The sequence below is a fragment of the Nicotiana sylvestris genome, chromosome 2 (assembly GCF_000393655.2).
Source record: "Nicotiana sylvestris chromosome 2, ASM39365v2, whole genome shotgun sequence".
Taxonomy (NCBI): domain Eukaryota; kingdom Viridiplantae; phylum Streptophyta; class Magnoliopsida; order Solanales; family Solanaceae; genus Nicotiana; species Nicotiana sylvestris.
Window position 1 is genome coordinate 156,737,877 of NC_091058.1, and position 13,205 is coordinate 156,751,081.

Below are 13,205 nucleotides of genomic sequence, written 5' to 3' on the forward strand. Positions count from 1 at the left end.
CCACTTCCACTCAGGAAGCTCAATCCTCTGAAACAAACCACTAGGCCTCTGACGCTCGTACTTTACCTGCTGACAGTTCAAACACCGAGCCACATACGCAACAATGTCCTTCTTCATCCTCCTCCACCAATAATGTTGCCACAAATCTTGATACATCTTAGCGGCGCCTGGATGAATAGAATACCGAGAACTATGGGCCTCCTCTAGAATTAACTCACGGAGTCCATCCACATTAGGCACACAAATACGACCCTGAATCCTCAGAACTCTATCATCTCCAACTGTAACCTACTTGGCACCTCTGTGCCGCACTATGTCTCTAAGGACAAGCCAATGAGGATCATCATACTACCGATCCTGGATACGCTCAAATAATAAAGAACGTGTGACTGTGCAAGCTAGAACATGGCTAGACTCAGAAACATACAACCTCACGAACTGATTGGCCAAAGCCTGACCATCTAAAGTAAGCGGCCTCTCACCGACTGGAATATATGCAAGGCTGTCCATACTGGCTGACTTCTTACTTAATGCATCGACCACTACATTGGCCTTTCCCGGATGATACAAAATGGTGATGTCATAGTCTTTCAATAGCTCCAACTACCTCCCCTGCCTCAAATTTAGCTCCTTTTGCTTGAACAAGTATTGCAAACTCTTGTGATCCATGAACACCTCACATGACACACCATACAAATAATGCCTCTAAATCTTCAGCACGTAAACAATGGCTGCTAACTCCAAGTCATGAACTGGATAATTCTTCTCGTGGATCTTCAACTGTCGCGAAGCATATGCAATAACATTGCCATTCTGCATTAACACCGCACCAAGTCCAATATTCGATGCATCATAGTACACTATATATGGCCCTGAACCTGTGGGCAAAACAAACACTGGCGCCGTAGTCAAAGCTGTCTTGAGCTTCTGAAAGCTCGCATCACACTCATCCGACCATCTGAATTGGGCACCCTTCTAAGTTAACCTAGTCATCGGGGCTGCAATAGATAAAAACCCCTCCACAAACTGATGGTAATAAACCGCCAAACCCAAGAAACTAAGGATCTCTGTAGCTGATGCGGGTCTAGGCAAGTCCTTGACTGCCTCTATCTTCTTCGGATCTGCTTGAGAACCCTCTGCTGATACAATGTGACCCAAGAAATCAGCTGATCCCAACCAAAACTCGCACTTTGAAAACTTAGCATACAACTGACTATCTCTCAAAGTCTAAAGAACAACTCTCAGATATTGCTTATGCTCCTCCCGGCTGCGGGAATAAATCAAAATATCATCAATGAAGACAATCATGAAGGAATACAAATAAGGCTTGGGCACTCGGTTCATCAAATCCATGAAAGCTGTTGCGGCATTTGTCAACCCAAATGATATCACCAAGAACTCATAATGCCCGTACCGAGTGCGAAAAGCTGTCTTAGGGACATCAGATGCCCTAATCCTCAACTGATAGTAGCCAGATCTAAAGTCAATCTTCGAGAATACCTTAGCACCCTGAAGCTGATCAAACAAATTATCAATCCTCGGCAATGGATACTTATTCTTGATTGTAACCTTGTTCAACTGCCGGTAATCTATACACATCCTCATCGATATGTCATTCTTCTTAACAAACAACACCGGTGCACCCCAACGAGAGACACTAGGTCTAATGAAGCCCTTATCGAGCAAGTCTTGCCACTGTTCTTTCAATTCTTTCAACTCTGGCGGGGCCATACGGTATGGCGAGATAGAAATGGGCTGAGTGCCTAGAGCCAAATCAATGCAGAAGTCAATATTCCTGTCGGGTGGCATACCCGGCAGGTCTAATGGAAATACCTCAGGAAACTCACAAACAAGAGGCACAAAATCCATAGAAGGAACCTCGACACTAGAATCATAAACATATGCCAAATACGTTTAAATTTCCAAAAACTCTTAAAATTTCAGTTAAACAATTTTCTTCAAAAATTCATTGCTCAGGCTTGGAACCTCGGAATTCAATTCCGGGCATACGCCCAAGTCCCATATTTGCCTACGGACCTTCCGGGACCATCAAATCACAAGTCCGGGTCCGTTTACCCAAAATGTTGACCGAAGTCAACTTAAATTAAATTTTAAAGGCCAAATTAACATTTTTACCAAATTTTAACATAAAAGCGTTTTGGATATACACTCGGACCATGCACACAAATTGAGGTGAGATAAAATAAGGCTTTTAAGGCCTCGGAACATAGAATTTGCTTGTAAATCAAGTGATGACCTTTTGGGTCATCACAATTGTAATTATACTACACTCTACATTTTTTGTGCAGACTTTGGTACCGACCCTAGCTGTTTGTGAGGCGTAGCAGCGTGGATTCGCTCATTGGAGACTCCAGGTAGATTTGGTAACATCCGCAGACCTTGAAGTCCCCTTATATTTCTCCTATTTTACTCTTTCTTTTCGTTCAGAACAATTGTTTTATTTCAGACCCTGTTTGTAGAAATTATAGAAGCTCGTGAGTTGTGACTCCAGATCCAGATTGAAGTAGATATTATGGGTATTTATGTTATCCTGCACTCAGTTTTATTTTATTTTGGCTTAATTGACTTTATTTATTGAGATTGAATAAAAAATTGGCTTAACGGTTCTCTAACATTGGCTTGCCTAGAAAGTGAAATGTTAGGCGTCATCACAGTCCCGAAGGTGGAAATTTTGGGTCGTGACAACTGAGATAGGGTATTTCAAGACCAAGAAGTTCACCATCCTTTTCTGGATGTCAGAACGGATCCTTATTCACTCCAAGTGATCGAACAACTATTGTACTCAATGGGTGTGCTTTGTCCATATAAAAGCGTTTTAAGATCCTTTATGTATAGCCAGATTGATAGATAAAGATCCCGTCTGCTAGATGTTCAATTTGCAGACCATGACAAAGTTTTGTCTTTCCAAGATCTTTCATCTCAAATTCGTTTTGTCTTTCCAAGATCTTTCATCTCAAATTCTTTCTTAAGATATTCAATTGCCTTTTGGAGATCTTCTGGAGTTCCAACAAGATTTATGTCATCAACATAAACAGCAAGTATAACAAATTTTGATGCTATTTTCTTAATAATAATACATGGACAAATAATATCATTTATGTAACTTTCTTTCATCAAATATTTACTGAGGCGATTATACTACATGCCCTCAGATTTCTTTAAATCATACAAAGATCTTTGTAATCTAATTAAATACATTTTTTGAGATTTTGATATGCTTCAAGCATTATAATTTTGTCAGAAATTTTCATGTAAATTTCATTATCTAGTGAATTGTACAGATAAGTTGTAACTACATCCATTAGATGTATTTCAAGCCCTTTATGTATGGTTAAACTGATAAGATACAAAATGGTATGGTATCCATAACGGGCGAATATGTTTCTTCATAATCGATTCCAGGTCGTTACGAGGATCCTTATATGACAAGGCGAGCCTTGTATCTTTCTATTTTATTTTTATCATTCCTTTTTCGCACAAAAACCTATTTATGACCAACTGATTTTATACCAACAGGTGTTTGGACTACAGGTCCAAAGACCTCCCCTTTAACAAGTGAGTTCAATTATGATTGGATTGCCTTTTGCTATTTTGGCCAATCAGATCTTTGTCGACATTCTTCGTCAGATCGGGGTTCAAGATCCTCACTACCTTGCATAATGTTAAGTGCAACATTATATGCAAACACATCGCAAAATCACATCACCAGTAGAACTTATTAAAAGTTCCTTGCTCACTTGAGTCTCGGATTCATTGATTTCTTCAGGAATCTTAGAACTAGTTAGATCTTTGGTCTCTTCAGGAGATCCCTTCATAGTATTATTTTGATCATTTTTCGATTTTCTTTTTTTAAGATTTCAATCCTTAGAACTCAAAGGCCTACTATGCTTCAGGCGTTCTTTATGTTCAGTAGCTCTTATGCTAGTAGATGGTCCTGCTGGGATATCAATTCGGATAGGAACATTCTCTGCATGGATATGTAACTTAGTTATCCTTTTGAATTAGTAAATGGATGATCTTATGGACCTCCTGATTACATATAAGGGTACGTGGATCATAATGAGATAATGATGAAACTTTTCACATAATTTTTCTTTTGATTTCCTTTTTGTCTCCCCCTAATTGTGGGAAATTTATTTCATCAGATCGACATATGCAAATCGAGTAGTAAATAAATCTTCCGTCAATGGTTCAAGATAGGAATAATAGAGGGTGATTCAAACCCAACATATATTCTTAATCTTTTCTGGGGGCCTATCTAACTATGCTGTGGTAGTGCTACTAGCACATATATAGCATATCTAAAAATTTGTAGATGAGCAATATTTGGTTCATGACCAAAAACTAATTATGACGGAGAATATTTATTATAATGTGTCGGTTTGAGACAAATAAGTGATGTTGCATGCAAGATAGCATGTCTCCAAACAGTAGTGGGCAACTTTATTTTCATAAGTAGTGGTCTTGCTATCAATTGCAGGCGTTTAATAAATGATTGCAAGACCATTTTAAGTATGAACATAAGCTACATGATGTTCAACTTTTATCTCAACTGATAAACAATAATCATCAAAAGCTTGAGATGAGAAATCTCCAACATTATTAAGGTGAATAACCTTTATAGGATAATCTAAGAATTGTGCCCTTAATCGAATTATTTGAGCTAATAGCTTTACAAACGTCAGGTTGCGAGATAATAGTAGGCATATATAAGACCACCTTGAAGATACATCTATTTGGACCATAAAATATTTAAACAACCCACTTGGTGGGAGAATATGTCCACATATATTCTCATGTATACGCTCTAAAAAGGCAGGGGATTCAATGTCAACCTTCATTTGTGATGGTCTAGTGATCATTTTGCTTTGATAACAAGCATCATAAGAAAATTCATCATTTGTAAGAATCTCCTAGTTCTTTAATGGATGCCCACTCGAATTTTTAATAATTCATCTCATCATTATTGATCCAGGATGGCCCAAGCAGCAATACTAAATTATAAAAGTATTTGAATCAATAAACCTCTTGTTTACGATAGAGTGTGCTTTAACTGTACTAATCTTTGAATAATATAAGAAAGAAGATAAAGTTGGTAACTTTTCTACAATGCACTTCTGTTCAAAAACATTCTTTGTAATACAAAGATATTCCATATTCATTTCATTTATCGTCTCAACATGATACTCATTCTGGTGGATAGCTATAAAACTCAATAAGTTTCTTCGGGACATCGAGGAGAATAATGTATTGTCTATAATAAGTTTTGTTCTCTTAGACAGAAATATAGTGGCTCTTTCGGAACCTTCAATCAAATTTATATTACCAGAAATTATTGAAACATTTGCTTCTTCCCTACGCAAATAAGAAAAGTATTTCCAATCTTTAAATATCGCATGAGTTGTTCCACTATTAATTACACAAATATCTTTATGATTGGTCTTTAATCTAAATATAATTTGTGGATTATCCAAATTCTTCAAAATAAAATGACATAAACAAAATAAATATTATAGTAAACCTCATTATCAAAGTATAACTTTTATTTATGTACAAAAATTACATAACCACACAAACAAAAAATTTAAAATATTTAAATTTCAATAGATTCATCACCAATCATATGGCTTGTTTCTCCTTCTGGGAGTGCAAAGTAATCAGCTACATCCAAATGCATGAAATCAACATTATCTTCAGAAATAAAATTTACTTCAGTATTTTTCTCTGTCTTCTTTAGGGAGGCTTGATAAAGCACAACCAGGTGCTTTGGTGTACGATATGTACGTGACTAGTACCATTTTCCTCCACATCTATAGCATGCATTTTCTGTATTTGTTGCTTGCATCGCTTCATACTTTTGTTCCTTTCTTTTCCACCGATGATGGTGAGGATGGTTCTTTGATGCATTATAATTACCATGATTAGAGTTTCTTCCCCGACCATGGTCATGACCATGGCTGAGGCCACGACCTCTTCCACGCTTAGCCTAGTGGAAAATCGTCTCATTCACTTCAAGGAATGGACAAGAACCCATAGGTTAGATTTAGTGATTTTTCATTACTAGCCCATTATGTTGCTCGGCTACAAAAATATATGAGATAAGTTCAGAATACTTTTTGAATCCATCTCTCGATATTGCTGCTGCAGGAGTATATTCAAGGCATGAAAAGTGATGAAAATTTTCTCCAGCATATCATGATCAGTAATATTATCACCCCATAATTTCAATTGAAAAATAATTTTGAACATAACAGAATTATACTCTCTGTTGGATTTAAAATCTTGTAGCCTTAAATGAATACAATCATAAGGTGCATGTGGAAGAACGACCATCTTCAGATGGTCATATGTATCTTTTAAATTATTAGTGGTCATATGTATCTTTTAAATTATTTCACAGTATGAATGGATCTTTAACAATAAGATATTCCATTTTCAAGCCATCATCAAGGTGATGACGTAGGAATATCATTGATTTGGTACGATTTTGATTTGATGCCTTATTTTTATCCTTGATGGTGTCTGCCAGACCCATCGCATCAAGATAAATTTCAGTATCAAGCACCCAAGATATGTATCTTTTGCCTAATATATCCAGGGCTACAAATTCAAGTTTAGAAATATTTGACATTATTTAGAAAAAGAAAGTTCGTACCTTTGATACTTTCAAGTATTTGCTCGAGATGACAAAGTCTCGTGCTGATAACGTGTTATAAAATAAAGATTGTAAAGTAAATTAACCAACAACAAGTATGGAGAGAAATTAATTTACTATTCAATTTCAAATTGATGTACATAATAAACTGAAATCTCCTTTATTTATAAAAGAAAGGAAGCTAATGTAGAAGTTGCTGCGTAAACTGCTACTACAAGTTGCTGTGTAAGCTGCTTGTAAGTTGCTACTGTAAGCTGCTGTGTAAGCTCCTACTGCAAGGTGTTGTGTACACTCCTGGTATGTGGTTATCGTACCAGCTATAGATAATCTTTTATAGAAGTAATATTTATCTATAACGGAGTACCGAATAATAATTTTTTTAAAAAACTTATTTTTAATAGAGTATTAAATAAATTAACATATTTACAGTGGAGTTCAATATAGATAAGGTTCTTCAGTAAACATATATACAACGGACTACCAAATTGACATCCCACCAATTTTGTGCTTTGGAAGGATTATCTGTGGGTCCCATCCTTTACCTTACGGGAAAAACTTCTATACATTGAAATTTTCTAGAGCACATTTTGTACGATCATTTAAGGAAAAATCTTCTGTAAATCAAAACGGGTAGGGTTTTCCTCCTGTCTCTGCTATCGATCTGGAAAACTCGATTCCGCCCGATTGAGATGTGGGATGAAACGGCAAGCTTAGGCAGCTGTACTCTGCCGGTAGATGCAATGGTGGAAATCCTGTTTCGGCTTCCCGTCAAGTCATTACTGCGATTCCGAGCGGTTTCCAAATCATGGTATGGTTTTCTTAGTAGTCGTGATTTTATTGAAATGCATCTCCGTCACTGTCAACAACCTCACCATGAAAAGCTCCTGAGAGTGAGCGATAGGGGTCCTAGAGACACCCCTACTATTTCCTTCTTCTCCATTGATCCTACTGTTACTGTTACTGTTAATGCTGATGATATTGACGACGGAGTTGATGTGTATAAAAATAATAATGATCTGTATCCGTCTTCTGTTGTTGATTTGCCGTTTCCGTCTAGTCCAGATGATGAGGTTCGGGTTGTGGCTTCTTGCAATGGCTTGTTGTGTGTTCATTTTAATAGGACTTCCAACATTATCTTGTGGAACCCTGCTACGAGAAAGTATAGATTCCTTGAATCCCCCGATAATTCTGTATCCTTTTATTGTGATCCTTTCTTCCCTTATATAATGCTTGGTTTTGTCCCCGAGATTAACGATTATAAGGTTGTCAAGGTTCCATCATCCAGTAGGAAACACATTGATGCTAAGGTTTGGGTTTACACCCTGAGTTCGGATTCTTGGGAAGAGATGGGAGCTGTTAATCTGCTGCCCAAAGGTGGGTCTGCAGTTAATCTTAGTGGGTGTTTGTATTGGATGTCATATAATATTGATAATGGACGGGATATTGTTACTTCTTTTGATTTGTATAAACAAGTCCTTGGACAAATTATGGTCCCCAATTCTGATTCTATTACTGACTTCACTATCAAGAAGCTTGTGGTACTAAAGGGTTGTCTTTCTATGATAATCTATTCTGAGAATGGTTTAAATGTTGATCATTACGAGGTATGGATGATGAATGAACAACAAGGTGTATCTTGGACTAAGCGAGTTGAGTTTTCACCTTTCTTTAAGCTAGCAAGACCTGTTGGATCATGGAGGGACAGCGAAATTCTTTTTGGCTACCCAAATGGGTTGTCACATGAACTGTTATCATACAATCCTTTTACTAAAAGAGCTCGGAGCTTTCAAAGGAGAAGTTCAGTGGGTGGGTTTAAAGTCATAAATTATGTCGAAAGCCTAGAATCTGTGGAGGGTAGTTAAGTGGACTCTAGAGATTTGAAGTCTGATATTGCAGGTGTTGTTGCAGTTTCTTTCTTTATGCTAATCATATTTTGAGCTTTTTAGTTTCAACTCTTCCTATCACATGATATATTTCAATATTGTGTTTATGTTTACTCTACCATCTTTTTATTGCAGTTTCATTTGGCATGGTATAAAGTAATGATTAATTACCCTTGCTTATCTAGCAGCTCACCATAAGTTTGAGCATGCTTGACGCCTTTAGATGTTGGTTTGGTCAAGGGATGTCCATTGAAGCTTTTTCTCAAAGGTGACACTTATAAAGGTAGATACTGGGTGAATTGTGAAACTGGAGAGTTTCACTAAATTCTGGATAAACACGAAAAATTTAGAAGCTCTAGTGGATCAGTAAACATTGAAGCTTAATGTTTCCTACATATAGTTTTTAACATTATTTCCTTAGTATTTTTCACATTGTTTCCTGTGGTTTGACTTTCCGACTATGTTGCGCGGACCCTTCATTTTAGACCCGTGTTGGCACAACACTAGTACGGGTAAGTGTGTGGGTTTTGTACCGGATATGGTCAATCGCGATCGGCTACTTTGACCACAATCCATTGACAAATTTGAGGAAAAACTGAATTTTGATTTCTCAAGACAAAAGTTAGTACAAATTTGAAGCCATGGGAAATGGCATACCTTCAATATTCTACTACTGTGAGGTAGCAAATTCTACTCCTTTTGTCTCCTTTTCAACTTTTCCGCTTGAATATATTTTTATATATCTATTTTTAGAATTTTGAATTATATTTTGCCGAAATCCCGGCACATGTATTTGTACCTGGATCCCTTATTCCCGAATCTTAAAATTTAGATTATAAAGGATCCGAACTCTGGATCTGCACCTGGATCGGATACCCGCACCCAAGTCCGAGCAACTTCGCTTTCCGAAAGCAAATTAGCCATCGCCATAGCAAGATTTGACATAGAAGGGAGAACTCATAGAACGCCATATGGACAGATAGTTCATAGAATGATAGAGTAAAAAAAGATGATAATTTTGAGTATAATTCATCTTGTTTTTCCTAAAAAAGCTACAATATTGTGTATGTACAATATGACAACAACAACCCAGTGTAATCCCACAAGTGGGGCATGTACAATAGGAGGTAAACTATATTTTTTTAGCAGGAGAGAATACTTAAGAGAGAGCTCCTTGATCTAATCATGCACCCAAATGTCCCTCCCAGTCTATTTTTAAGCTATCAAGTAGCCTCAAAAGCTTCCAGCCTGGTTTATGTTTGTGCTTTCTTCTTGGCCTTCACGTGCTATTTTTCTTTTAGACACCAATCTTGAAACCAATGACCCTTTAGATGGCTCGGGCTTCAAAAGTGGCAAAGATAAGAACTGCAAAAGCATTTGAAAAATCAAACTGCACACTGCATTGGCTTTTGTTGTGGCTCTGATCCCAGCTATGATGTCCTGATTTTCATCGAGAACAACTGATATTACTGTTGAAATTGGCAAAATGTTTGTCCCACATCGGTGGGAAAACAAAAGTTGGGGGGATTTTCCCCCTATAAAAGAAGGCTTAATGTTTAGGATTTAAACACACCTCTCATTTGCCTTCTCATCTGTTTAAGGCATTTGTATCTTCTCTCTTTAGTATTATTTCACTTGTATTTTTGGAGTGAAATAAAATATTGGTTGTGTCCGAGGAGTAGGCAAAATTAGCCGAACCTCGTAAATTCTGGTGTTCCCTTTATTGTTGTTTTATTGTCTTATTTATTATTTGGTGGCTGTCATAATTTTTGGTATAGTAGTTGTGACTTATTCACACTATATACATTTGGCTTCCGCAACAATTGGTATCAGAGCCAAGGTACTGTCTAAGTATGCTCTGTGGTTGCAGCATAGTCTGATCTTCCACATCAGAAAAGATTTATCTTGGTAACTGAGTCAAGGTTCTGTCTGAGTATGCTCTGTGGTTGCAGCTTAGTCTGATCTTCCACACCAGAAAGGAAATAATCTTGATTTGTGTCGTCAGCTATTAAATAATATTTGTGTCAAAGATGGGAGACAATAAACAAGAAGAATCTACATCAAGTGTCAACAATACGTCATCATTGGCATCTTCGCTTATGACAAGAATTGTGTCAAATGCGAAATTTGCGGTAGAAATATTTGACGGGTCCGGACATTTTGGGATGTGGCAAGGCGAGGTTCTAGATGTCCTTTTTCAACAAGGGCTAGATCTGGCCATTGAAGAAAAGAAACCAGATGTTATTGGAGAAGAAGATTGGAGAATTATCAACCGTGTTGCTTGCGGTACCATTCGATCCTACCTTGCTAGAGAGCAGAAATATCCATACACAAAGAAAACTTCTGCAAGTAAATTATGGAAAGCACTGGAGGATAAATTTTTGAAGAAAAACAGTCAAAATAAATTGTACATGAAGAAGAGACTGTTTCACTTCACCTATGTTCCTGGTACCACGATGAATGAACATATCACCAGTTTCAATAAGTTGGTCACAGATTTGCAAAATATGGATACAACTTATGATGATGGTGACTTGGCCTTGATGTTGTTGGCGTCACTTCCTGATGAGTACGAGCACCTTGAAACTACTCTACTCCATGGAAATGACGAAGTTTCTCTCAGAGAAGTTTGTTCGGCTTTGTACAGCTATGAACAAAGAAAGCGAGAAAAACAGAAGGGCGGAGAAGGAGAAGCACTATTTGTGAGGGGTCGTCCTCAAAATCAAACGAGGACAAAGAAGGGAAGATCCAAGTCAAGATCCAGACCCAGCAAAGATGAATGTGCCTTTTGTCGAGAAAAAGGGCACTGGAAGAAAGACTGTCCGAAGTTGAAGAATAAGGCCAAACATAACAATGGAAAGGCCATTATGGATTCAAATGTAGCTGATTGTGATGATTCAGACTTCTCATTAGTTACAACAGAGTCATCAACATCATCAGACATATGGTTGATGGACTCGGCTTGTAGCTATCATATGTGTCCCAACAGGGACTGGTTCGTGGAATTTCAAGAAGGAGAATATGGAGTCGTCCACACAGCGGATAACAGCCCTCTTACCTCATATGGCATTGGTTCAATACGATTAAGGAACCATGATGGAATGATCAGAACATTAACAGATGTTCGATATGTACCGGATTTGAAGAAGAATCTCATCTCTGTGGGAGCCCTAGAATCAAAAGGGTTCAAAATCATTGCAGAAAATGGAGTGATGAGAGTATGCTCCGGTGCACTAGTGGTAATGAAGGCTAATCGGAAGAATAATAATATGTACCGCTATCGTGGCAGTACAGTTATTGGGACAGTGACAGTGACATCCAGTGACGACAAAGAGGCAGAAGCAACCAAGCTATGGCACATGCGCTTGGGACATGCTGGAGGAAAATCCTTGAAAACTCTATCAGATCAAGGATTGTTAAAAGGAGTAAAGGCTTGCAACTTGGAGTTTTGTGAGCATTGTGTCAAAGGGAAACAGACAAGGGTTAAATTTGGTACAACGATCCATAATACTAAAGGCATTTTGGATTATGTACACTCTGATGTTTGGGGTCCTTCCAAAACACCTTCATTGGGTGGGAAGCACTATTTTGTAACCTTTGTTGATGATTTTTCTCGAAGAGTGTGGGTGTATACAATGAAAAACAAAGATGAAGTGCTAGGAATTTTTCTCAAATGGAAGACGATGGTGGAAAATCAAACAGGCAGGAGGATCAAGTGTATTCGCACAGACAATGGAGGTGAATACAAAAATGATCATTTCAATAAGGTCTGTGAAAATGATGGCATCGTCCGACACTTCACTGTTAGACATACACCACAACAGAATGGAGTGGCAGAACGTATGAACCGGACCTTGCTGGAGAAGGTACGGTGTATGTTGTCCAATGCTGGCTTGGGCAAAGAATTTTGGGCTGAGGCAATTACATATGCATGCCACCTCATTAATCGTCTACCATCTGCTGCTATTGATGGCAAGACACCATTTGAAAAATGGTATGGAAAACCTGCTGTAGATTATAACTCTTTGCACGTGTTTGGCTCAACTGCATATTATCATGTGACGGAGTCAAAATTGGATCCAAGGGCAAAGAAGGCTATTTTTATGGGAATTACTTCTGGAGTCAAAGGATATCGCTTATGGTGTCCTATGACAAAGAAAGTAATATTCAGCAGGGATGTTACCTTTGATGAATCTGCTATGGTAAATAAGGTAACAGAAGATACCAAACAAAATAAAGGTGCTTCTAAGCAGGTGGAGTTTGAGGGAAAATTTATTTTTCCTACACAAGAAGCAGAGGAGGAAACAAATGAAGATTACCCTCTGGAAGGAGAGCCAGTAGAGGAGATTCCAACTCAGGAACCTCAACAACAACTTGAATCAATAGCAACCAGCAGGCCAAAAAGAACAATAACGAAACCTGTTCGTCTCATAGAGACAGTTGCTTGTGCAACCTCAATTGTAGCTGATGATGTTCCTACCACTTATAAAGACGCAGTCCAAAGTTCAGAAGAAGATAAGTGGAGGATTGCCATGAATGATGAAATACAGTCCCTTCATCAGAATCATACATGGAGATTGGCCAATCTCCCGAAGGGAAAGAAAGCAATTGGGTGCAAATGGGTATTTGCAAAGAAGGAAGGATTT

At 37.8% G+C, this 13,205-nt stretch overlaps 1 protein-coding gene across 1 annotated transcript; it reads left to right on the plus strand.

The window, feature by feature from the left end:
* Positions 1-7,257: 7,257 nt before the first annotated feature.
* Positions 7,258-8,982, plus strand: LOC104211938 (F-box/kelch-repeat protein At3g06240-like). Its single transcript, XM_009761079.2, has 2 exons — positions 7,258-8,572; positions 8,695-8,982. Exon 1 carries the CDS (start codon positions 7,366-7,368, stop codon positions 8,536-8,538), a length of 1,173 nt encoding a protein of 390 aa, XP_009759381.1. The 5' UTR covers positions 7,258-7,365; the 3' UTR covers positions 8,539-8,572; positions 8,695-8,982.
* Positions 8,983-13,205: the final 4,223 nt, after the last annotated feature.